General features: G+C 44.0%; 1 protein-coding gene across 1 annotated transcript; it reads left to right on the top strand.

Moving 5' to 3' along the window:
• Positions 1 to 362: 362 nt before the first annotated feature.
• On the top strand, positions 363 to 20,370 carry CYB5R3 (cytochrome b5 reductase 3). The gene is made up of 9 exons (XM_069863002.1): positions 363 to 473; positions 5,750 to 5,881; positions 9,643 to 9,715; positions 12,233 to 12,339; positions 12,883 to 13,012; positions 14,001 to 14,084; positions 14,220 to 14,305; positions 16,471 to 16,570; positions 18,107 to 20,370. The coding sequence occupies exons 1-9, from the start codon at positions 453 to 455 to the stop codon at positions 18,277 to 18,279; spliced, it is 906 nt and encodes a 301-aa protein (XP_069719103.1). The 5' UTR covers positions 363 to 452; the 3' UTR covers positions 18,280 to 20,370.
• The last annotated feature ends 3,495 nt before the right edge of the window (positions 20,371 to 23,865 follow it).

Here is a 23,865-nt window from a genome sequence, read left to right as displayed (position 1 = left end):
TCATTTTACGACCCTTGCACTCTCACCGTTCTCGGGCGCTGTGCCCGCGGTGGAGGAGCTCGCGGACGCGCAGCGGCACGAACACGCCCGCAGGACGCGATTTACGGGGCGGCCTCGCTCCTCCCGCCCCCGGCAGCGCCGACCCCGCGCTCCGCGCCCCCTGGCGGCAGCGCCAAGCCCCGCGGGGCGCCGGCCGGGGCGGAACCGCGGCAGCTGATTGGTGGGAGGCGGGAGCTGATTGGCGGAGGCGGGAGCTGACTGGCGGGAGGCGGGAGCTGATTGGCGGGAGGCGGGAGCTGATTGGCGGGGGGCGGAAGCTGATTGGCGGAGGCGGGAGCTGATTGGCAGGAGGTTGGAGCTGATTGGCGGAGGCGGGAGCTGATTGGCGGGAGGCGGGAGCTGATTGGCGGGGCGGTGCCGGGCGGTGCCGTCGGTGCGGGCCGGGGGCAGCGATGGGGGCGCAGCTCAGCACGGTGAGTGCGCCCGTGCGGGGACCGGTACCGGCAGCCGGGGCGCTGCGCTCTGCCCCGCCGCCCGGCGCAGCGAGCGGAGGCTCGGGGGCGGGGAGCGGCTCCGGATGCCCGGGCGGAAGGCGGTGTCCCCGCCGGGGGCAGCGGGGACCTTCCCCGGGGGGCTCTGCGCAGCTGGCATCCCTCCATCCCCGCTTCCCTCGGATTCACCTGCTCTCTGGCACCGGGTTTGTGAGAGGAGTGGGACGGAGGAAGCGTTGTCATTGAGTTTTTTTAGCTAAAAACAGAGCAGTGTGACTTAATAGAGATCAGTGATAAGGTCGCGCTGTTGCTTACTACATGGAGGAGATATGTAAAACGGTTTTCCTTCGTATGTGCTTATAGCCAAAGGATCGTGTACACCTTGTTCCTCGTATCCCTTCGCTAAGATTTCAGAGCTTCACGATGCTTGTCCCCAGTTCTCTTCCATCCCCCTCCGGGCATCCACATCCACGGTTCACATCTGAGGTTTTGCTAAGCAGGCTCTCGGGCATCGTATTTAATAAAATAAATGATTCAGCAGAGGGATGTGGCAGCGTGATCAGCTCCGGGGAGAGAGGCAAGCTCTGCAGAGAGGGGTTGTCATCAAATGAGAAATCCCTGTGTAATGGTTCTCTGACAGACCATAAACGTGCCACCTCACGTGATGGTTTGGTCTGGTAGTAATTTTGCATCTGGGAGCTTCTCGTTCCTCACTGGATTTCTTTGCTGTCATTCAGACAGGTTGTTGTCTTGGTGCAGCTGGTGTTGATCTGTGCCCTTGGAGCGTCTGTATTTTCCTGGTTTTTATGGATTCTGGAGGCCGTGCTTTGGCTAAAAAAGTTGTGTCTTCTGGGAAAGTTTTTAACTAGGAACTCCCAACTTGTGGCCTAGTGCTTCAGGGCAAGTCTTGCTACTTATGCTAAGAAAGCTAAGCAAATGGCATACCTAATTACACAATGTTATAACTCTAGAATCTTGCTTAAGCCGATGGCTTACTGAGTCACATAATATTACAACTCTAAATGAGTTATTCTGCTTAAAATGTTACTTATTTAAGCTAAACAACTGGCCCCTGGCCAAGAGGAGCGCTGCCTGGCTGTGTAGTCCAGCTGCCATCCAGGGAGCATTCAAATGGGGTTTACCAGCAATCTTTTGGTAAAAGAACTTGTTGCTTGAAGGAGCACCCTTGAGATGCGTTCCAGTGCAAGGGGTGAGATGGTGGTCATGCAGCCACGCTGCCCAACAAGCATAGCTTGAAGCAGGCTCTTAGGCTGTCGTGTTTTTGGGATAAAAGTGGTTGACTCATAGTCAAATTGCATATAATAGAGCTATGCACAAAGCTACAGTGTTCACTGTATCACTCGGCTTCTTATGGGTTTCCTGGAGGAGTTCTTGGCCTGGCTGCAGGCAGGCCTTTACGTCTTCTAGAGCCTGAACCAGACTTGTTGGTTTGCTTAAGGGGATGTGGGGGTCAGAATGCATCTGTTACAGGCGGATGCAACGTATGTGTGTTTGGGTACAGCTGCTTATCTGGTTACTTGAACAGCAGAGGATGAGGCAGAAGCCAAAGCTGCAGAAGTGAAGAAATGCCTGTCCTTTAGGTCTCTCACAATTTTCTAAAATGAATGAGAAGAATGTTTAACTAAGATTCCTTAATAATAGGGTTTGAATGAGGAACTGATGGTGATGAAGATTGGAGCTGCAGGTACAAGGTTTTTGTGGCCAAAGAAGCATTAGGTTTGTGTGTCTGTAGGGCAGTTCAGTGGCGGAGTGTCCTGCTGTAAGCTTAGGTGTTTAGCTGTGTTGTGCTCACCGTACCCTAGTGGAAAGAGCTGGCAGTCTTGATGCTATGGATTATCTCTTTTTTGTGGCCTTTTTTTTTGTTTCCATTAATAAAAATTCCTGCTCAAGTTACTTATTTTGTGATCTCTGTTAGTGAAGATCTGTGCAACTGGAAACTGTGAGTCATCAGATCGTCATTTAGTGATTCCTGGCCCCAGCCAGTTGTTTCCTCTGCTGCTGTTGATCTGATGCAGCTTCTATGGTTGTGGTGCAGTTATCTACAGTAATATCTTGTTATAACCTGTGGTAAGAGTATATAGATCACTTTTAAGCCCAGGAATGTATTTCACAGCAAGGATAACGTTTTGTAATTACTCAGCCTTCAGTTCTGCTTTTTTTCTGCCCCACCAGCTGATACTTTCTGAGTAAAAACTATCTGTATCAGTGGGTATGTTGTTTCATTCTGGGCTGAATCCCATGAGGCTTTTGCACTAGTTGACCATGCATAACAAACTGCCCCCCATGAGGCTAACTCTGTGTTAAAAGTATTTAACAAAATCAAGCTCCGTTCTGTTCCAATAGACTAGGATCTGGTGCATTGCTTCAAAAAGTCATGATTATGCACATTTGGGGAAAATGTATGGTAATCTCATTTACTGAACAGCTGTGGTGGTTTTTGGTTGACATCTGATGACCCAAAAAGGATTTGCAAAGATGGAAGAAAACATTTATCTGTGCACACAGGTGAAGAAGCTTGACTTGCAGAGATGATATTTCAAACTCTGTTCTCCTCCTGCCTTCCTAATCATCTGTTACTGACGTACATTAATGTTGGAGTTGGGACCGAGTCTAAGTTTTGAAATTCCTGTTTTCAACTGCGATCTTGCCAGACCACAGCTGGGTTTTTTTTCTGCTCCATTTTAAACAGCGACATCTTTAAATTAACTAGTTAATTTTTAACGTATTTTTAACGTATTAATGTCTTATTGGAAGCATCATCTGCTGCAAGTTCAGCTTGCTGTCTCCTTCACCTGTTGCAGTTCTCATTAGGGAGTCTCTTTGCTGCTGTCATTTTCTTTAACATCCCCTCTCCTCCCATTTGTTGTGACTCAGTAACAAAACCTGTGTAGAGCTATTTCAGTGTTTCCAAATAAAAGCGAAAAAGGCTGTGTGTGTGTGTATGGTGTGCCTTTGGGCTGTGCCCAATTTTGATATATTTTAAATTTCTGCAGCAGCATTCTAAGAAGAGAGAGGTTTATGCTGTACCTTTTTTTAAATTTTACACTTGCCACAATTTTAGTAATAATACTGCAGGACTTTTTTTTTTTTTTTTAATAGACTCCTGAGAAGTATCACACTTATGGAAGTGTGCTTCTAAAAGACCATTTGAGTCCCTTTGTAATAAAATGAAAGTGCAAGCTAACCAGGCAGGACTTTGAGCACTTCTGAAAAATAGTGCATTATATGCAATTATGTATTTGTTTGCCTTTTTTTCCCTCTTCCTCCCCCTCAATTAAAGCACTCAACAAATTACAGAGTTGAAGAGGATTTATTATAAGAGGTTGTTCAGTTTATCCTCCTGTCCCAAGTTAGGACCGGGTCATGGTTGGCTTTGTAGGCTGTTGTGGTGCTTATCTAAGTTGGAAAGAAGAGGACTGTTCCTGGGAACAGGAACTAGAAATGAAGGCACGGGGCCTTAGCTGAGCATGGTCCTTGTGGGCTCTGGGCTTGCAGCCTGTGGGTGAGCAGCCTTCAGCCCTGTAGACCCACCAAGTGCCCAAGATGTCTGACACTGGGCTGGGGAGATGCCATTGTCCTTCCGTCCGGTCTGTGCAGCTGTATGGCAGTGGTGTGGTCTCTTCTGGACTTCCCCAGGCTGGTGTGGCCACTCAGTATCTCCCAGCTAGGCCGCCCGTGCATGATATCGGGGATGGAGAGGAGGGTGCTGAGGTGCAAGGGCATGACCCGCTCTTCTCTTGTGGGGCTTGAGCCTGGGGTGAAGCTTATCTGTGGAACAGGTTGTGCGACCACCTGCGCTGTGATATAAAAGGCCCAAAGCCGTGTTGGGGTTGAGGAGCCTTTTTGTGCCTCTGCTCCTTGGTGCATGGATGCACAACGGTGGATGGGGAACCTGGGTGATACTCTGACCCTGCTACTCTGAGGCCCATCGCAGGAGAGCAGCCAACTCGTGAAGGCTTATCTTCACACACATGCGCACAGAGGAGCCCAGAGATACTGGCAGGTGGGGGAATCCCCAATAACCCCCTTCAGAGAGATGAGCCCCAGCCCTTTTCGGAGATATCCAGGGGAGCCATTGACCTGTGGGCCAGTAGTGATGTCCATCTATGTGTATCCGTGGAAGAATGCCTCCCCTTGCAGGCTAGGGTGGCACGGGGTGCAAGGGATGAGCATTTAGGGATTGTGGGATGTTTAGGGGAGGAACCAACGGAGAGAAACAAATGTGAGGAAAATAAAAGGATAAAGGAATAAAAAGGGGCTGACCCTCGGGAAAGAAGTCTGCTCTGTACCCTTGTTGGGCTCTGTCATGCAACCAGTTAGTGCTATCTGCCCCATATCTTCATTAAACTCCATAGCTGCTTTCCTGGGGAAGGGATGCTGTTCTGCATTCGCGTGTCTGTGCAAGAGGTGTAAATGCCAGCACCTAGAGCCAGGTCGTGGCTTGGAAGGCCTGCGTGTCTGTGGTGCCAGTACCCAGCACAAGTGTGTGATGGCTACGAAAGAAACTAGCCAGCAAGTATTTGATGCAGCCTGGGAGCCAGGCATCTCTGAGGGTGAGACCACCAAAGGTGCTGGCCAGCTGCTAGAGAGAGTGTGGGATCTGTGATTCAGTGTGAGACTCCCAGTTTCTGGCAGGAGTCCACAGGTGTGTGAAGGGGTCTGTGCAGCAGCTGCTTGTATGTCCAGATGCCAGTCACTGGGGAGACCAGAGTTTGGGGATGGCTGCTGTGAAGATTAAGCCAGCGGATCCACATTGTACGCGTGCAGGTATATCTATTTCTCACTAATGGACCTTCACCCTGATTGTTCAGGGAAGGGAACAGGGTGAGGCTGTCGGTGCTGTTTGTGTGAGCATCTGTCTGTGTTGATCAGCGTGGCCAGCCACATGTGTATTTGGGCATGTTTTATGCGTGTGTGTGTCTGCTGGGCGTACGTGCCCAGCCTCGCTAGTGGCTGGATCTGGGACAACGCTTCTGTCAAGCTGCTGGGTTTGGCCACCGTCTACCAGTATGCCAAGTGCCTCAATGTGGGAGTAACTCCAGGCATTCATAAAGCAAATATGTGTGGTACATTTGCTGGTATTTTTTTTAATACTTTTTCCTGCTCATATTTGTACAAACAGATACAGGTGATTTTGGTTCTTATATTGTCATGTCATGCTACCATATTCCTTCTCACCAAAATAACTTTCTCTTGTTTATGCACATGTGTCTAACACTTTCTCTGCATTGCTGCAGTTGGGTCGGGTTGTGACATACCCAATATGGCTCATCTACACCACCATCCTGCGGCTCTTCAGGAATCCCCATCCTGCAATTACTCTGAAGGATCCAGAAGTGAAGTATGCGTTGAGGCTGATTGATAAGGAGGTAAGAGCATTTACAATACTGAGTGTGGCCTTTGTGTGTGGATACTGTGAAATGCTTATAGCTTCTTAAGTCTTGGCACTTTAAGCAGGGCAAATATTGGTATGTTAAGGAATGGGCTGCTTTACAAATGTTACTTGCCTAGTATAACGGAGTTCTGCAAGCAGCTTGTTTCCAAGGAAGTTAGAGTGGAGACTGCTGCTTTAGAGACGACTGAACTCGTAGCTCCTGTAATGTGTGTCTCATGTCATAGAGTACATCAGCAGAAATGCCTAAACTCTGTGCTGCTAGGTGAGCTGAGAGACAGAAGTCATGCTGGCAGGCAGAGCAGGCAGTTTTTTCACATGGTTAGTAGCATTCAGCGTAGTAGTTGTCACAAGTATGTTGATACTGATTCATGTTATTGGATTTATGTTCTCTAACATGTTACAGGAAGGAAGTATTCAAATGGTTTAGTCCTGACAGCACCTGAGCTGCCTCAGCTTCTCTTTTTCTCTGTTAGAAGTAGAAGCTGTTGTGTACCTCTACTGGGTTTTCAGAGGAAAGCCATGAGACTTCTGGGGTGGATCTTGCTGTCAGAAGTTGGTAACTCGAATTATGGGAAAGGGACCAAAGCCAGAAATGGTGAAAAGTCCAAATTTACCTTGGATAAAGTCACCATGAAATGCATGAAGTAGAAATCTTAGCTTTTCAGATGTGAAGTCACACCTGAAGATATTTTTAGTGTTGACTTTTTAAGTCAATGAGCTAATCAGAAAGTTACCTGAAGATTTTTGATGAAGAGGACTTCGAACAAGAACAGAGCTTTCTTTGAAGCATAAGGAGTGCACTGATAGCTCGGCTTTCATTTGTTCTGTCTGTCAAAGAAAACAATTACTGTCATTCCAAATCCTGGTGTCGTGGGAACTAAAAACACCCCTATGGCCTGGGCGGGGCAGCATAACTGAATTTACTTCACATCTGTCCTGCAACAATGCTGTTGTTATATATTCCTCCCTTTCTCATGAGATCTGTTGCAGGTACAGTCTGCCTGACCTGTGGGAGGGGAGGGAAGGGAAGCTTGTGGCAGTGCATGTGCTTCTGAGTATCAAGCTACTTGCAGGTTTCTGCTGTAGCAGTTTGTAAGAGAATTAGCAGTTCACTTGCCCTTTTTTTTTTTTTTCTCCCTTAACCTTCTAATCACTGATTTTTTTCTCTCTCTGTTGTTATTTTTTGAATGCTTTTTTAATCTTGGGAAGGAGGGACAGTTCTTGTACAACCAGTTCAGGTGCTGCTACGTGTGGGACCTTGATCAATTGAGAATGTTTAACTGATGGATGTTTATATGTTTTTGCCTAAATGGGGAACGTGTCCTGGAAACAGAAGTTAATTTTGAAAAATTATAACTTGGTACAATAAGTGCTAGTAGCTTTTAACATCCTGCCAAAAATCTGGTGCAGACGCTCTGGTCTTTGGCACTGTGCTTCTCAACATTGCCACGTCCACCTGTCTAGGAAAGAAGAAATTAGTCTGAGTCCCTCAGACATGCTTGAGTTTGTATTTTACAAGCTATTCAATTCTAACTTGATGAGAGCTTTAATCTAAAAACATAGAATCATTACACAAAACGTTTTTGACTTGGGAAGAAAATCACGACGTGTGGCTGTGGAGCCTACTCGAGATATGTGTGGTTGGCCAGAGTTTACTGTCCATTGCAAGAGAAATTTTAGTGTGCTGTTTTTACCTTGTAGAGTTGCTCCTTTTGCTTGTCTGGCCTAGCTAAAGACCCTCATATTTAAAAAATTTTTGCTATTACCAATTTAGCATTTATTATTCCCTTTTTGTGACTGTGTACCATAACCAGCAAAGCACCAAAATTGTAATTTTTTAACCTGATGTATGCTATAGTTGTGGCCCAAGCAAAGGAGGCTTGACTAGGAAGGGAAGTGGCAGGAACTCCTTAGAGTGATTTCACAGCTAAAGTAAATGGGCTTGTGATTTTAAGGGGAAAACTGAGTTGCAAGTACGGGGCTGACATACATGTATTTGAAATTTCAGAAGGATTCAGAAGGATTTCAGAAGGATTCCACAGTTACATAGAAACAGTTTTGAGGTGTCTGCAATGTCAAGTTTTCAAAAGTGCTGGTCCAGAGGTTGCCTGGTTTGACACATGTATCCTTTAATGCAGCTTCGATTTTTGTGTATGAAAGCTAGAAATCGAACATACCGTTTTGGTGAGCTGTTGTGAACAGAAGCCTTTCTTCCTCTACCCCCCCTGTCTTTTATCCACCAGCTGAAACGTTAACATGCTTTCCATCTGTTGAACAAAGGGAATAGGGGTCACAGGGCTGCTTCCTCGGGTTTAGCATAGGAAAAAACTGTTATAATATAGTTAGGCATGCTAATTTAGCTGATGCCTTAAAAAAGCCCACAGCCTCAGGGTGGTTTCTTTGTAATGGTAAGCATCAATAATTTGTTGCCTTTCAGTGGCTTTAGCAAGGCACCTGTTTGCAAAAACTGTTCTCCAGCTTTGCATTTGCAGTTGGGACTGTGGCAAACATCCTCAGCACCTGCTACTTGAGACGGAAATCCTGGATGGTAGCTGAAGGCCAAGGGCTTCCAGGTGCTTATGGCAGTGCCAGGTGATGGAGAATGCAGAAAGGTGGCCTCATGCTGGAAATGGCTTCTGCGTCCTGTTTCAAGGCTATCTTTAATCTAGCCTTGAGTCATAGAATTGCTGAATGGTGTGCTCAGTGTAACTGAGACAAGGCGTAGGCATGCTGATCTAGATACTAGGAATTTCTTGAGCTTTTTAGTGGTTCTCACAGTCATCTCTTGTGATGCACCAAAACACTTGTGTTCAAATAGCTAACTATTTAATCCTAGTTAATCTCGACTTTAAATAGTAAGGTGGTTAACCAGGACTTTAAAAGTTTGTTCTTTCTGTATGCTGTTAAAGACAGTATCTTAAAATAAAGGATTATTGGCAGAGTCCAGCTTTGAAGTAGTGAAGCTGGTGCTGAAATTTTCCTACAGTAACAGCAGTTATCAGTGTGGTAGCAGCAATGTTAAGTCCATGTTAGCTGTCTTTTCTAGTGGAATTTTCAGTGGTAGTAACTGTTCCTGAACAGACATAAGAACAGAGAAGCCTTTTTAAGACTGCCGCTCAGTTCCCTGTCTTCAGTATTTACTTGAAAATTATTTATTGTGAAGATAATTTCATCAGTGTGGCCAGAACTCATAAAGGAAGACTACACAAACTGTGTTGAGAAAGAAATCTGTCCCTGTTGGTTACTTTCTAAACAAACAAACAAACAAAACAAACAAAAAAGGGTTACAATATTACATAGGATGTTTATGAAATTTTCTCAGGAAGGAATATTATATGCCATAGGGTTTTAAAACAAGCAAATCATCGGGCCAGGCATTAGGCTGTATGCTGTTACTTTTCTGTCATTTTTTTGCTGTCTTTTTAAATCAATGAACGTGACCTGATTTTTAAGAGATAAAGCTTATGTAGTATAAGAAATAACATTTTATTTACTCATTACCAAAATTTTAGTGAAGGTATGACTTCCCTTGTAAGAGATTACAATAATTATCCCAGCTGCACTGCATAAATGGTGATAATTTTATAATGAAGTTCTTGTCTAACCAGTGTTCTCTTCAATTTTAATTCATGATTAATTCAATTTCTTTAGGGGAAAAAATGGTTTTACAAGTGAAAAAAATTATATCAAATCCCAACAACATAACTGATTTTTATTCTTATTTTCCTTTTTCAGGAAATTAGTCATGACACAAGAAGATTTCGATTTGCTCTTCCTTCCATGGATCACGTTTTGGGTCTCCCTGTAGGTATGTTCCTATCTCTCCTTACTGAGAATCCAAGCATTGTTAATGATACTATTAGAGATTTTGTGGGGATATTTTCCTATATTTTGAACTATTGAATTTTGAGTACTGTCCACATGGTTTGAGCTGGTATTTAGAGCTTTGCAAGGTTATCCTTATGCTGTGAGTCGTCTGTAAGGTCTGAAATCTTGTATATTTACGGAGAGAGTACATCCAGCTTTTTTGTGTGAAGACAGTAGGAACTAGTCTTCACTTGCATTTTTCCACTTTCAGCTTTCCAGTGTGTGTATTCCCTAGGTGCTTGGTAACTTTGGTCCCTTTCCATCCCCTAGGGCAGTGCTCTTAGCTACTTCTCCTCTAAAACACGCGGCTTACCAGATGATCTGCTGACTTCTGAATTTGCAGCCAGTCTCATGGAATTTCTTAATCACCAGAGGGTGGATATTTCCTTAGGCCTTGCCACATGGCGCGTTGCCTTTCATAAGAACTTAATGCTATTGTTTCCCACTGCTTATATAAAGAACATTTAATTGTGACTTGTGTTTAATAGGGACTTCTACTTTAACAACCTGTTTCAGTAATCTGTGGATCAGGTGCTTTGGCATAGTCCTCAGCACCTTTCTGGCATTGCAGTCTGTCATGTTTAAGTTCCCTCTTGTCTGGGATCTATTTTTCTCTTGATCCTGAGAAGTTTCCGTGCCTTGCCCATAAGGGACATGAGTGAAGAATGAGTTGTCTCACCTTGGTAATTGTTCTTGTCCTATACACTAGCAGAAAAGAAGCTCTCTGGAATGAATTTGGCCTGCTGGATGACACGTATTCCTCCAAGTGTTTTAGTTGGTCAGGGTAAATCAGCCACTTGTTTCAGCATAGCCTGGGAAGGCTCACATCTGGCCCTGCGTGGTCCCAGGACCAGCGAAGTTGTGCTCCCAAAGGTGCTCTACACGAGCTAATCTGTGGGTGACTGAGGGAGTGGTTTGCTGGGCATGACTTAGGAAGCAAAGAGAGCTGAAAGTTGGTGAGAGTGGTAAAAGCAGCTGGGAGTAGCAGACTTGGCAGCCGTGGGACAGCTAATGGTGTGAACTCTGCATGTTTAGTCCAGCACCAGCACTTCACTTTTACCACCAGCTGGAGTGTTATAAGGGAAAAACACAGTTCACTCTGAGGGAGAGTGCGATTTTGTATGGCCCCACGCAGAGGCTCCCAGCTCCTGTCTCGTTAGGGCTGGGTAAAGTAAGAGCGTATGGCATGTTTTCCATTTGGGAGGAGCACCTTTTTTGCATTTGTACCAATTCTTGTGAGACATAACCCAGCAGCAGCTCCTGTCTGTCCAAGTTCACAGTCTGCCATGGTGACTCACCATGGGTCTGTTCCTCGAGGAGGCAGCGTCAAAGCCACCCCCTGCCCAGAGGAGGAACAGGAGGCTGCGGCTGCAGCTTCCTTCAGGCCTTCCGTGGCAGGAAACGCGTGTATAGGCTTTGCTGAGAGGGTTGTTTGAATCATCCTTACATTATTATGTCCATGTACAGCTTCAAGTGAGTAATGGTTGTTCATTTCCCAAGTTACTGGGTAATGTATCTACATTCACCTCTTGGTTTGACTCACTGGCCCTTTGGCTTGACAAACTAACTCCTAGTAAAATACCCCTATTGTGTTCCCATAACAGGCAGAGGAGCTGCACCATCTTTGGGAAGCTGCATTCATCTTAAGATGTAGTTTGCTCTGTTAACCTAGTGGTGATAAAATACCTAGGGGGAGGTTTGTTTTTTGTTATTCTTCCTTGGGTCTCTTCAAGGTGTTGGAATTCTATAGGAAAACTTTTAAAAAGAGTTAGTTCTTGGTTTCTTTCATCAAAAACTAGGCATTGAGAAAATAAACTGTTGTGGAGAGGTCAGGGAATGTTTGACATTGAAATGCGATTGCTACATTCAGATGTTAAGCTAGAGAGATAGCAAGGTTATAAAGGTGCTTTATATCTAGGCAGCCTAGACAGTGACAGCTAGAAGACCTCTTGGCAGACATGAGCAATCTGTGGTCAAGGAAATTACAGTTATAACTGCAGTATAAAAGTTTGTTATAACTGCAGTATAAAAGTTTGTAACTAACATGTTAGTAAAGAAGTGTGAACAGCACTTGGCAGTTTTCCTCTCCTTTCTCATTTTTACTCCACTGTACCTGGGAGATGTATCATATCTTTGGAAGATCTTGCGTACAGGTAGGGCTTTGGTAAATGTAAATGCAGAAAGCTGTCAAAACAGATAAGATTGACATTCACAGTTAGCAGCCGACTTGCCTGTCTTTCCAAGTAGAATCTGTGCATGGTTAACCACAACTCTGGCAAGGTGTTACACTATCAGGAAAATGAAAGAGGAAAATGAAAAAGGAAAAAGTGATGCCCCATAACAAGGCAGCTAGGAGAACTTTGAGACAGTGTTTGCAGTCACTGCCAACTCAGTACCTCCACTGAAAGAAAAATCTCTTGAAAGCAAATGGCTTTTTTTTTTTCTTCCCTGTGTACAGGACAGCATATCTACCTGTCTGCACGGATTGATGGAGCTCTTGTTATTAGACCTTACACTCCAGTTTCCAGTGATGATGACAAAGGCTTTGTGGATCTTGTTGCCAAGGTGAGAATGTCACGTTCTCTTACTAGGCTGAGCAACTTCTGAGCCCACCTTTACACTTGCAGTGCCACGTGAAGTCTGGTGTGCTGGTGCCTGCTCAGATATGTGCCACTGGGGACTTCCACCATTGTAACAAGTGATCTGCAATTACCTACAATCCATATGGCGTTTCCCAAGCGCTTCTTTAGTGAGCGTGTCTCTGTATAATCTTCTGTATTTGCATACTGCAGTTTTCCAAAATCTGTGTAGGTCTGCAGGTGTTCACAAAACTTTTCAATCCTTCTGAAATTAGTCTTGCCTGAACTGTTAGCTTCTTGTGAAGCTAGCATAATATAGTCATTATGATCATTAAGAACAGTGATCATTATCACTACTGATCCAGACAGTGTGAATGAGTGATTTAATTGACTATCACAAGACTTTGAGTCTTGTGATAATGTACTTCTGTTTTGACTCTTGGTAGCTACACTAAACAAATATATTTAATGCTGACCTGGATATCTGCACTGGATTCCCTCTTAGTGTTTTCATTGGGTTTTTTAACAGATCTACTTTAAAGGTGTCCATCCAAAATTTCCTGATGGAGGGAAGATGTCTCAGTACTTAGAAAGCCTTAAAATAGGGGATACTATTGACTTCAGAGGACCAAGTGGCCTGCTTGTCTACAAAGGAAAAGGTGAGGCTGACTGGAAGATGTAATTTCTCCAGGGTACACAATACAGAAAAAACATACTGCATAGTAGTAGTAATACTGGTCACAGTCTTTTTTAGCTGGGTTCAAGTCTTCCTCAGCACAAAAGAAATTGCTAGTGTCTTACTTAAGTCAATGGCCATCCTGAGGGAAATTGTAATGATTGTAGAAGTGATTGTTATTGATGCTATTCTCAAAGAGGGGAATTCCGTCCCTGATGATATGGTCATACGATTGGTCATAGAAGCACTTGGTATTTGTACTGTGCAAGTGAAAATTATCTTTATTGGTAGGAATTACTTTTATGCCAATATAAAAAATCTGACTTTGGCATAGTGCAGCCACAAATGTGTTACAAAAGCCTTCTGGCAGTTTCGTGAGCAGCAGAAGTCAGACACGTGGTTTTCCAGAGCTTTGTGTTTGTGTTATCCTGGATGAAGAGAGGTATGGATACAACAAATACAACATTTCGGGCAATTTCAGACTCTGTCAGATTTAGCTGAAACTGGGAAATAAGCTCAAAAAGAGGAGATAAATATACAAAAAAACATACCCTGAATATTTCAGATTTTCCCTTAAAATAATCTGCATGGGATACATAAACAATCTGAGCAGATGAATTCCTTTGCGTGGAAGTGCTTCCAGAATCTAGGCTTCTGAATATCGCTGTGGGTATGGGATGTGAGCAAATATAAATACAGGTAGTAATGGATTGATGCTATAGTCAGGAGTCAGTAGTAACCTATGTCAATGTCTGATGCTATCATCACTTGTGTTACGATCTCCAGTCTTCTTTCAGGATTTAATTTGTGACATCTTCACCTTTGTCTGTTCCATGCTCCTGCTTTACAGAGATGGAAGGTTGAGAGGACTGAAACAAAGTCAGTTAGCTGAACATGCTGGAAAGGCCTCATAGGCCCTGTCTCTTGCTTTCTTCAGTGTTCTCCATCTCTCCCGCTCTCTCTCTTTTTAGGCGAGTTTGCTATTCGTCCCGAAAAGAAAGCTGAACCAGTTACTAAGAAAGTGAAGTATGTGGGGATGATTGCAGGAGGGACTGGTACGTATATATCAAGATTCATCCTTGGTTTCTGACATCTGGTAGATATGTATGTTTATATTTTCTCTCATGCTCGCTTGTGCTTCCTTTTGCTCCTTTGCATTCTATCATCATTGACCTTCCTTTCTCATTCAGGGATAACACCAATGCTGCAGATCATTCGAGCAATCATAAAAGACAAAGATGACCCTACCATTTGTCAGCTGCTGTTTGCTAATCAGGTAATTTTGTCCTTTTTTTTCTGTTTATAAAGTTTTACTTGACTAACAGAACTCTACAGAGAAAATGAAATTCTTGCTGAGAAAGCTGGGTACAGAAATACAAAACCTGAGGAGAGAAGTGAACTGAAATGTTGAAAACTTCCCATGTAAAGCACTGTAATGAATTGGTTTTCAGTGCTATTGTGGAAATGCCACTTTCCTTTCAGCTAATTCTTGTTTTTCCTGTGTCTCATTGCTCTGTTTCTAATCCAGTTTATAAAACTTTACATGCCTTCATGCAAGTATTAATGGTTTGGGCACACTTTCAGGGTTGTCCTTAGTCAAAACATAAAAGAGGTGGACATTTGTCTCCTTCAGCAATTGTAACTCCAAAACTTCACAGCAGGGTTTGTATCTATAATCTTCTAGTTTGAGAACACCATAGGGGAGGTGAAAGTTAACATTGGTCTCCAACAGCTCCTTCAACTAAGAAGCTGTTATTCTGCATGGCTGTCTCATTTCCAATCCCTTTGTCAGTTTTTTCATGTTTCTGTTGCTCTTTGCAATGTGTCATACTGCCGTGATGGACAAAGGGAAGATCTCTCATCCATGGAATCTTTGCAGCTGAGTTTTCTTGGGTGACCAGGCAGCCCACATGATGATGTGCTGCTGAACTGCAACACCCTTTCTTTGCCTGATGTGCTTCTGATGCTAATCCTTTTGCTTTTAAATTTCTCCATCACAATATTTGTTTCTGGACTATGAGCCATTATTTGTGGTGAGCATGCCTATGCTTCTTCAGGCTCTCCTCTGCCATTCCTCTCTCCTCTGATATTAATTTCCTCTGTAAGATATCTGAGTTATTAACTGAGATTTTTTCTACCCAGAAGCCACGATCCAAGTCCCAACGGATGCTCCTGTTCTTACACTTTATGCAGCAACAGCTCTGTGAGAGCCCTGCCAGTGCCCTCTGGTGCCAGCTCGCTGTGGCTGCAGCAGCTGGGCTCTGCCCAGCACTGCCAGCGGGCATGAAGTGCAGTTGGCATCAAGGCAGGAGGGCCAGGATTTGCCATGAGTAATTCAGGATGACTAATGCAGGGTTAGAGCTGCTTTAGCAACTTAGAAAACCTACTGCTTCTTGCAGGCGGGACTTGAGGAAAAGTTGCCTGCGTATTAGCAACAGCCTGTGTAAACATCAATACTCGGCTTTAAAGAGTCCTTGAACCCAGTAACTGCACAAATTTAAAGCAGCCTTGTGACAAATGATTAATCGGGAAAGCCTTCAGACTGGATTTTTTTCATTATATTCAGGGTTTTAAAGTATTTTTTTTTATATCTGTTTTGCTGATGTTCTGTTTTGTCGCTCCTGAAAGAGCTGTGCTGGATTACAGATGACAATATATGTAGGTTTGAACTGTGTTCTGACTAGCACGCTGTGGGGTTGATCAGATTCAGTAACAGCCTTTCTGGAACACACGCAACTGGAGATCCAGAAATAGGCACCTTCTCAGCAATAGTTGCTGGCACATTCCTCTGTACCCCCCCAGTTACAGACATAGTGGTGTCCTCAGTGCCACTTTTAGCCTCTGCCCTTTTCTCTCCTTCCTGAACTGCAATTACTTTTATGGGAATAAGGCTTTCTTTTAGCCTTCGGTCATGTTGCTTCAGGGGGAGCAGAACTTGATACTCTGGGTAAAATTTATTGTTCCCATCAGAATTTGATACCCTTTTAGTTATCTGTTGTTCTGTGTTGTGTTTAAAAACCAAGCAATCTCCATATGGCAGTGCTTGTGAAATTTGAGGTGGCAAAAATTGGCATTTTCCTGACTGAATGGCACAGTAGGGGAGGGGTAGGGGAGATACTTGTACAGTCGCGGTTAGTTTTTTGAGGAAAGTTGCTGTTGTGATGGGAGTACCAAAAGAGGGCTTTACTCTTCTGATGCTACCACTTCCCTCAATGAGTGAACATTCCGTGTTTTGATACAGATTTTGCTTTGTTTTATTTTTTGGAGGGAAGGAATTGCATGGTCAGGATTTGGGAAACTTCTGAATGTTTTTATTAGCTCTGCCATGGAATAGTCATGGGAATAACTTGTGTTTGCTCTCTCCAGTCTGTAAAGCAGATTTGAATAGTGTGTTCCATCTCACGGGGATGTAGCGTAATTATTGATTTCCTTATCCTGCAGACTGAGAAGGATATTCTGTTGCGTTCCGAGCTAGAGGAGATCCAGGCTCAGAATCCCGGTCGCTTTAAGTGTTGGTACACACTGGACAGAGCACCTGAAAGTAAGATCTAACATGCTAATAACTTGTTGTGGGCATTAATACATGTTTGACAGGAGATGTGTGATGTCATACGCGTGTTTCTAAGCTCTTTTCTGCTTAATAAATCATGCCTGAGTGCATGGTGTCATTCTTCACACAGTGATGCACAGAAATTCTTAGATGAAATCAGGCAATGTTTCCCAAGCTGCACCGCTTGCCTCAGGTCAGTGGTAACGCCGTGTTCCTGCCATGACCACACCTGAATATTTGCCATCGTTTACTCTGATCCGATGTGATCTTCCTTTCTCCTTCCTCACAGGCATAAATATAACATGTTATCATATTGTCTCGTGTTTAGAGCACGCATCAAGGCAACCGTGGTGAGAGTGTCAGAGGCACTGTGTCTCAGGGAGATGCCTCCCATTGCAGACTGTCGCTGTGTGGCAATTCACAGTAGATGATCTTCTTCCTAGGCAATGGAATTGCCTTTGTATTAATGGTGTTTCATAATGAAAATACTGTTTCAGCTTGGTTCAGTTCAGTTTTAAAGGTAAGGTGATACAGCTGGCTGGTCTAGGTGAGAGGATGAACCAGTTGTATGTGCCTCCCTCAGCTCTGCAAGTTTGAGGAAGAAAAGGCCAAGTAGTTTCTGTGTCATTCATTGCTGTTTTCCTTTCTTACCGTGCCTTGTCTTGCCCATGCACATCAGCATAGATTCATACTCCTATTCAGCAGTAGTTTGGAGCAGAGAAGGAAAAGCCGCATGCCTTCCCTTACCTTGTGACCAAGAATTCACCACCTGCAGGGCGGTGGGGAGGGTCTTGCAGTCCCCAGTCAGTTGCTGTCATTTCATCTTCTGCTGTGGTTTTCTACTGTAATTTCTAAGGCAGCTTAGATTCAGGTATAATCACTGTTTCTTATCTTCGAGATTTATGAACTGTAAACTGATCTTAGCAGCTGTGATAAAAGTTCCTCCTTAGACCTTCTCAACACTGTTCTGCACTTTCACTACCGTATGTGAAACCAGACCAAAACTGGAAATTTTTGTATAGTCTATGGGAGAAAAATGTGTCAGCCTTACTGTGCCCAGAGGTCTGAGTCAGCAGCTTTTTGCATCCAGGGCAAGGAATGTGATGGGTAAACCAGAATCCCAGTATTAACTAATGAGCACCAGGAGTGTTCCTACTGGGAACAACTTCATCAGCTAGATTACCCCTAGTGAACGTGTAAACAGTGGGTTAAGGAAGATAGATGTTGTTACTTCACAGTGCTAGAACTGAGAAGATTCATATTCTGTTCACAGCTCTGCTTGATATTTCCTGGAGGCTTTAAGTAAGCTTTATTAAAAATTAGCCTTTACTTTTTTCTCTATACAACAATTTTGCATTTTTTCCACGTAGCATAACTATGTTGAGGACACATACAAGTGGAGTGTCCAGAATGTTACTTAACAAAACCCACCCACCCCCACTTCATGCTAAAGAAGTGACTTTTGTATCAATCTTTTCTGCTTTTTTTTACCTCATCCCCCTTCCCCTACTTTCAATTTTTTAACAGATTGGGAATACAGCCAAGGATTTGTGAACCAAGAGATGATCCGAGACCACCTGCCCCCACCTCAAGACGACGTTCTGATCCTTATGTGTGGACCTCCTCCAATGATCCAGTATGCTTGCATTCCCAACCTGGACAAACTGGGCTACACCAAGGACATGAGGTTCTCCTTCTAAAGAAGAGTGATACCCCAGTGATCTTGCGTAGAAGGGAAGGAAAAAGTATTTAATGGGGAACAGGACAAAGTTACAGAGACAGCTGATGCACAGTGCTGGGAAGCTACATTTACATTAAAAATGCTTCGTATTTTCTGAATCTCTGGCAAGTAAAACACTTAAGCTTAGCTGTACTAGAACTGTACTGTATATTGCACAGAAACAGCTGCGTTGTGGAAAGGTAGTGGTGCCTGCTGCTCACCTATGTTGTCGTTGCCGTGTTTGTCATACGGAAAGGTTGTACGCCATCTCCAGGGATGGCAGTACGGCTCCTTTGGGCAGTAAACACTCATTTACAGCTCTCTCAGCGCTGTAATCCAATAGCAGTAATAGCCAACTTCCTAACACTGTGCATTCCCAGTATTTTATTTGGTATGAAGTATGAAAATATGCAGAATGTGCTGGATCATTTGCCTTGCTTGTGCCAAATTTTAATCCTTACGGAGCTTTTACAGTATGAGAGCGAGGAGCATTTGCTTTGTGTGCATAGTCTTTGTGACATTAGAAGCTTAAAAGTGCTTGTTCAGTTGAAGGATGACAACTTATCATTTATGAGTGAAGTTGTTTGAGCTGGATTGTTAATCAAAGCAGAGGGGTAGACAAAATTTGTTTCCTTTGTATTTTGGAATAGCCTCTCTTAAATGCAGACGCTGTTCCAGCTGGTCACAGTTCTTATCTCTGGGCAAGGAAAGAAACTACAGAAAGCAAGCGGCTTTGTGCACTGTTCCACAAATGCCTGGAAGTTTTGCTTGTGTGTGTGCGGAATACTGACAAAACCACCAACTTTTATATCTACTTTTACATACCAGTTGGTGCCGTGGGAATAGAAAAGCAGGTGTTCTGCATCTCCTCTGCAGTGAAAAATGTGCTGGGTGAAAACTGAATGTGGTTTTAGTTTCTTGTTTCCTAGAGACAGATTTAGAACAAAGGGAGCTCAGGTTGCGTTGCCAGGGTGGGTTTTAGTAGGTAGCCCAGTTTCAGATGCAGTATGCGAACAGCTGGGGACTTGCTCAGGCCAGGCTCTAGTAAGGATACACGGGAAGAGCCTTACATCACCAAACTGACAGCAAATCAAATGTCTCACTGAATCCAAAACTGTTTCTTAGATACTGTTTACTATAGCTCCGATTTCTATTTTTTTTTAATATACTTTTTTTACAGCAGCCTTTTACCTGGTCTTTAGTAAACTTAAGGCATCTCGTGTGCTGAACCTTCTTCAACAGAGCTGCTGCTGAGATTAGAGCTGGTCCGCAAGGAATCACTGAAACTAAAAATAATCTTTTGGTGGTAAAATCAGAATGACTGAAAGGACATTTAGTCATATATGAGGTAATGTGGATGGTAGTTAGCTACAAATGTCACCAATTAAGAGGAGAAAAAAGTACTACAGTTAATTAAGGAACCTCAAATGGATAATACTGTTATTAATTTTATTAATTAGTTGCTTGCCTCTGAAGTCTTGAATTTTTGGTGTGCTCTTCTGAAACTTGTTCTTTAATACTATGCTCCAGAATTCACATAATACTCAAATAAGATTCAGACCCTTTTTTAGGAGGCAAAAAGCAAAAATATGAGAGGAATTATCTTGCTGCTGGTTTATATCACCGTGGGATATGCATAGATTTTTTTCATTGTTTTATTTAATGAAGTTTTCTTCTAAAAAAATAACTCTATCTGATTATGCATCAACTATTTTGTATGACTTACTCTGTTTATTCAATTACTGGCTTTTTTCACATCTGTATAAGAAATAAAGTATCATCTTGCAGGTGAATCACCTGTGTTTTACTGAGAATATCATTTTCAATCTTATAAGAGACAAAATATGATTGTAAAACACACTGTTAAGTGAAGGGTCAAAAAAAGGAAAGCCTGTTAAATTTGGGTTAGAGGAAAACTGCTGGGCTTGGAAGCTGAGTGAAGGAGTAAACTCTCTATTTTTTCTATCACTCCATCTCTTCTTTTTACCTTTATTTTGTACATCTTCCTTGTGAACGTGAGGCGCTTTTAATAAATAAAAAGAGGGATTTTGTATAATCTACTGAAACAAAACTGCGTCACAGTCCCTTTTGCTTGATGGTCCTGTACTGTAGCATTTAAACAAGTCAGTGATAACAAATGGTTTTACGTAATATTTTTTTTTTTTTTTTTCCCCATCGTACGGAAACTGAGTGTTGCTCCGGTTTTCTGACAGGATGTGCCAAGTACAAAGCAGCCAGGGGAACAATGAACCTCCTGCATGAATGGTATTTTGTGGAAAGTTTCCTGAGAGAAATGGTTTCAAAAGAGCTGCTGCTGCTTTGTCTGTCCCAGAGGCAGGGAGTCCCCTTCAGTTCTCACTGCTTGAGGTCAGATATCGTCCCAGAAACAGCAAAAGCGTGTGGCTGGGGTCTTTCTCTGGGTACCGATGCTGTTGCAACAGAGGATCTGAGAGGAAGGAGGTTAGAATTGAGCTGTTCCTTAACCTCACTCCTGTAGCTGGGGCTTGAGCCTGCGCTTCTTGTGGTGGCGCAGCAGTCCTAGCAGTGTGTCGGCTGCTGTCAGCCCTGTCACGGGGCCCAGAGCTGGGAGCAGCTCTCAATTCCGCACGCTGGGATGAACGTGCTGAAGTGACCACTTGCTCTAAGCAAATCCTCACCCTCCTGGCTTCCCAGCTGCCTGACTACTGAGGGTGGTGCTCTGTTTTAATGTTTCTCTTCCAAGGCGCTGCACGCCAGGTAAGGCAATAGGCATTGCCTTGGGGATTTAATAGCATCTTCCACATGTTTCTGGTAAAAAATAGTTTGGTTTACAGAAAGGAGGCTCATATTGTTCCTGAGCTTTTCGCCTCTTGGTCCTGCCTAAGTGAACAGGAAAGAAATGAACGTTACTTGTGCAAAACCCCTGCGGCAGCCAGGCTTTCCCTTCTGTTTGTAACTTCTTACACATAGAGGTGAGTGGGGGAACAACAAAATGAGCAGCAGAGATCTGCAGCTTTCCTTGCTTGAACACTGTAAGGCAGGGGCTGCAGTAGCTTTTGCTCAGTGCATTTGGGGGATTGTGCTCTGCCTACCACCCCGTCGTTTGAACTAATAGAACAGGACCCTGCTTTAAGCAGCCCTGCGTGCCATACTCCCCGTGTATCGATCACAAGTCACCTGCATCGTTCTCTGTGTGGCCTGAGCCCAGCTCCCAGCAGTGGGTGGTGGGGGCGGACAGTTGCAGCTGATTGGAGCAAATTCCTGTTAGGGGCAGAGCTTCTAACCAAATAATCTCTGTTAAACTGTTTACTTGTGGTGGATGCTTATCAACCAGTGTCTCGTGCTGTGCTAACTACAGAAACAAGAGTCCTTGCAGCAGTGTAAGGGAAATGCCAGTACAGCTGGGAGTGGAAGGTTCTATCCTCATTGGCTGTGAGAGATAGAAGAGAGAGTGGGAATGCAATAATGAATCATGCAGAAAGGAGGGATGAGAGAGGGATCTCTGCATGGCTGAGGATAGGACAGCTGCAGATGAAGGTCTCTGCCAGGCAGTGTCTGTGTAGCGTACATCCTCTGGCTACCCAGAGGATGCTGCTGCTTCTGCAATAAGGGAGCCAGAAGCGGGGAGGCTGTCCTAGATGCCCTCCAGGAGCAATAAAGCACTGACACCAAGGGCTGAGGTCACCTCTGCTTGAGTCAAACTCCTGATGGGCCCAGGTAGGGTGGGTATCCATCTCCTGTGATAAGATAAAGTTTCTTTTAAAAAGGTGAAGTGAGGGGTTCTGTTTTTCTCTTGATACGAACACAGACCTGGCTAAGCCAACCAGCCAACAGCAGCAGTGCTGCGAGTTTCCTCTCCTGAAAGCCTTTCATCCCTGAGCTCTGCTTCCATGAGTTCTCCAGCTCAACTACAGTACAACCTATACATTATACTAAAATAAACATTAGCAAGTTATGTCCAAAGGGAAAAAAACAACCCAACCCACAACATGAAACAGCCCAACCCCTTCACTTTGCTTGTTACCTTATTACACAAATCAGCATGGGATTAAACTACCTGAAATCAACGTCATAACTCTGTATGGGCACTTACAGCAGCCTCTGGTGTGGCTGAGAGTCACCTGAGCTGAGATTCCAGCTCAACTTGGCTGCATAAATGAACACGGTCAAATTCACATCATTAAATACTTCAATGTGTCTTGGCCATAATTACCTGTAGTACAGACTCTTGGCTGGTTCCCATCGTCGCTGAGGGCCCAGGCTCCTGAGCTGAAACCCTCAAGGCAACCAGGCAAAGAGCATGGCACGGCCTGGGACCTGTACCCTGGCTCCCAGACTAAACACCAAGTGTGTGTCATTTCTGAGCTACCAGAGCCTGTTTGGAGAATAGGAACCAACAGGGCAGCTGCCACAATCAGTAACTTCCATAGGCAAAAAATCTATATAGTCAAGACATTTTGATGTTTTCCCCTTCCAACTCTGAAAAAGCACGCAGAACATCCAAAGGAAAAAGCCCAACTGGTTTTCAGAGAGACAGCATTCCTACAGAATGGAATCACTTCAGAGACACAGACTGGTTTTAAGTAGGATACTAATTTAATGGAAAAGTAAAGTTTGTTATGCTCGGTATTTATAAACTGATCAATCCAGTGCCAGTATTGGTTATGCCCAATTAGTTAAGCCCAAACCAACCTACCAGCCCAACCTCCTGAATGGGCACAGAGCCCCCACAACTATCCATGTTCTCTGTGTAAAACACCAGAACTTTCCCCTCTGCCCCATCAAACCCAGCCACACACAAAAAAATATGGCACCTGCTCTTTAAAAACAACTGTATCATCTCAATGATTTATTTCAAAACTAAAGGGCTTTCCCATAACCAGCTACAGTTGTGACTCAGCAGAAAACATCACCGTTTGCTGTGCTGGTGTCTCAGTTCACCTTCCAGCCTCCACACCTGCACCATGGAAAGCTGCAAAACCTTCTGGCACTGATGCTGCAGCTTCGTTTTGGATTTTTTTAGAGGCTGTGTAAGTAACAGCCTTTCTCTGCTGTCACTGCTGCCCCATCTTGTAACTCAAACAGGAGACAGTAAATATGAATGAGCTTTTGAAAATATTCTGTTAAATAAAATGAATACTATTATAAGAAAAACCATAGGGAAAAGTCTTTTGCACTGACAAAACCATTCAGATGATAGGTAGCTATTAACAAAGGGAGTTCACCAGTTTGAAAACTGATTAGCTCTTCCTTTGCTGGCTAACGCTGGCTGAAAGGAAGTAATTACAATTGTGCAATCCCGAAGTCTCACCTTGTTCACTAAAAGCTGAGGGAAATGAAATAAATCAGTCCAGAAATGCAATCAGCCGCTAAGCTACTGAAAACAAGTTAAAAGTGAAATAATTCTGCCTCTTCCAGACTTTTGCTTTCTGTCACAAGTGGCCAAGAGCTGCTTCCGCTGCCCTGAAAAGCAAAAGCTCCCACCACTGTCGCCAGGCCAGGGTTTTATCCCCATTGGCTCATTTTTCCCAAGTTTTCTTTACCACCTGCCAGTACCTTTTGCCACAGCCTGACCTAACGCAGACAC

The sequence above is a fragment of the Phaenicophaeus curvirostris genome, chromosome 1, assembly GCF_032191515.1.
Source record: "Phaenicophaeus curvirostris isolate KB17595 chromosome 1, BPBGC_Pcur_1.0, whole genome shotgun sequence".
NCBI lineage: Eukaryota > Metazoa > Chordata > Aves > Cuculiformes > Cuculidae > Phaenicophaeus > Phaenicophaeus curvirostris.
This window is presented reverse-complemented; position numbering and strand designations above follow the sequence as displayed.

What these genes read in the sequence shown, in the direction of transcription:
- CYB5R3 (XM_069863002.1), top strand. Translation starts at nt 453, where the DNA reads ATGGGGGCGCAGCTCAGCACG. An exon ending in GCTTGTCTACAAAGGAAAAG is followed by an intron (nt 13,013 to 14,000) that starts GTGAGGCTGACT and finishes CTCTCTTTTTAG; the next exon opens with GCGAGTTTGCTATTCGTCCC. An exon ending in GATGATTGCAGGAGGGACTG is followed by an intron (nt 14,085 to 14,219) that starts GTACGTATATAT and finishes TTTCTCATTCAG; the next exon opens with GGATAACACCAATGCTGCAG.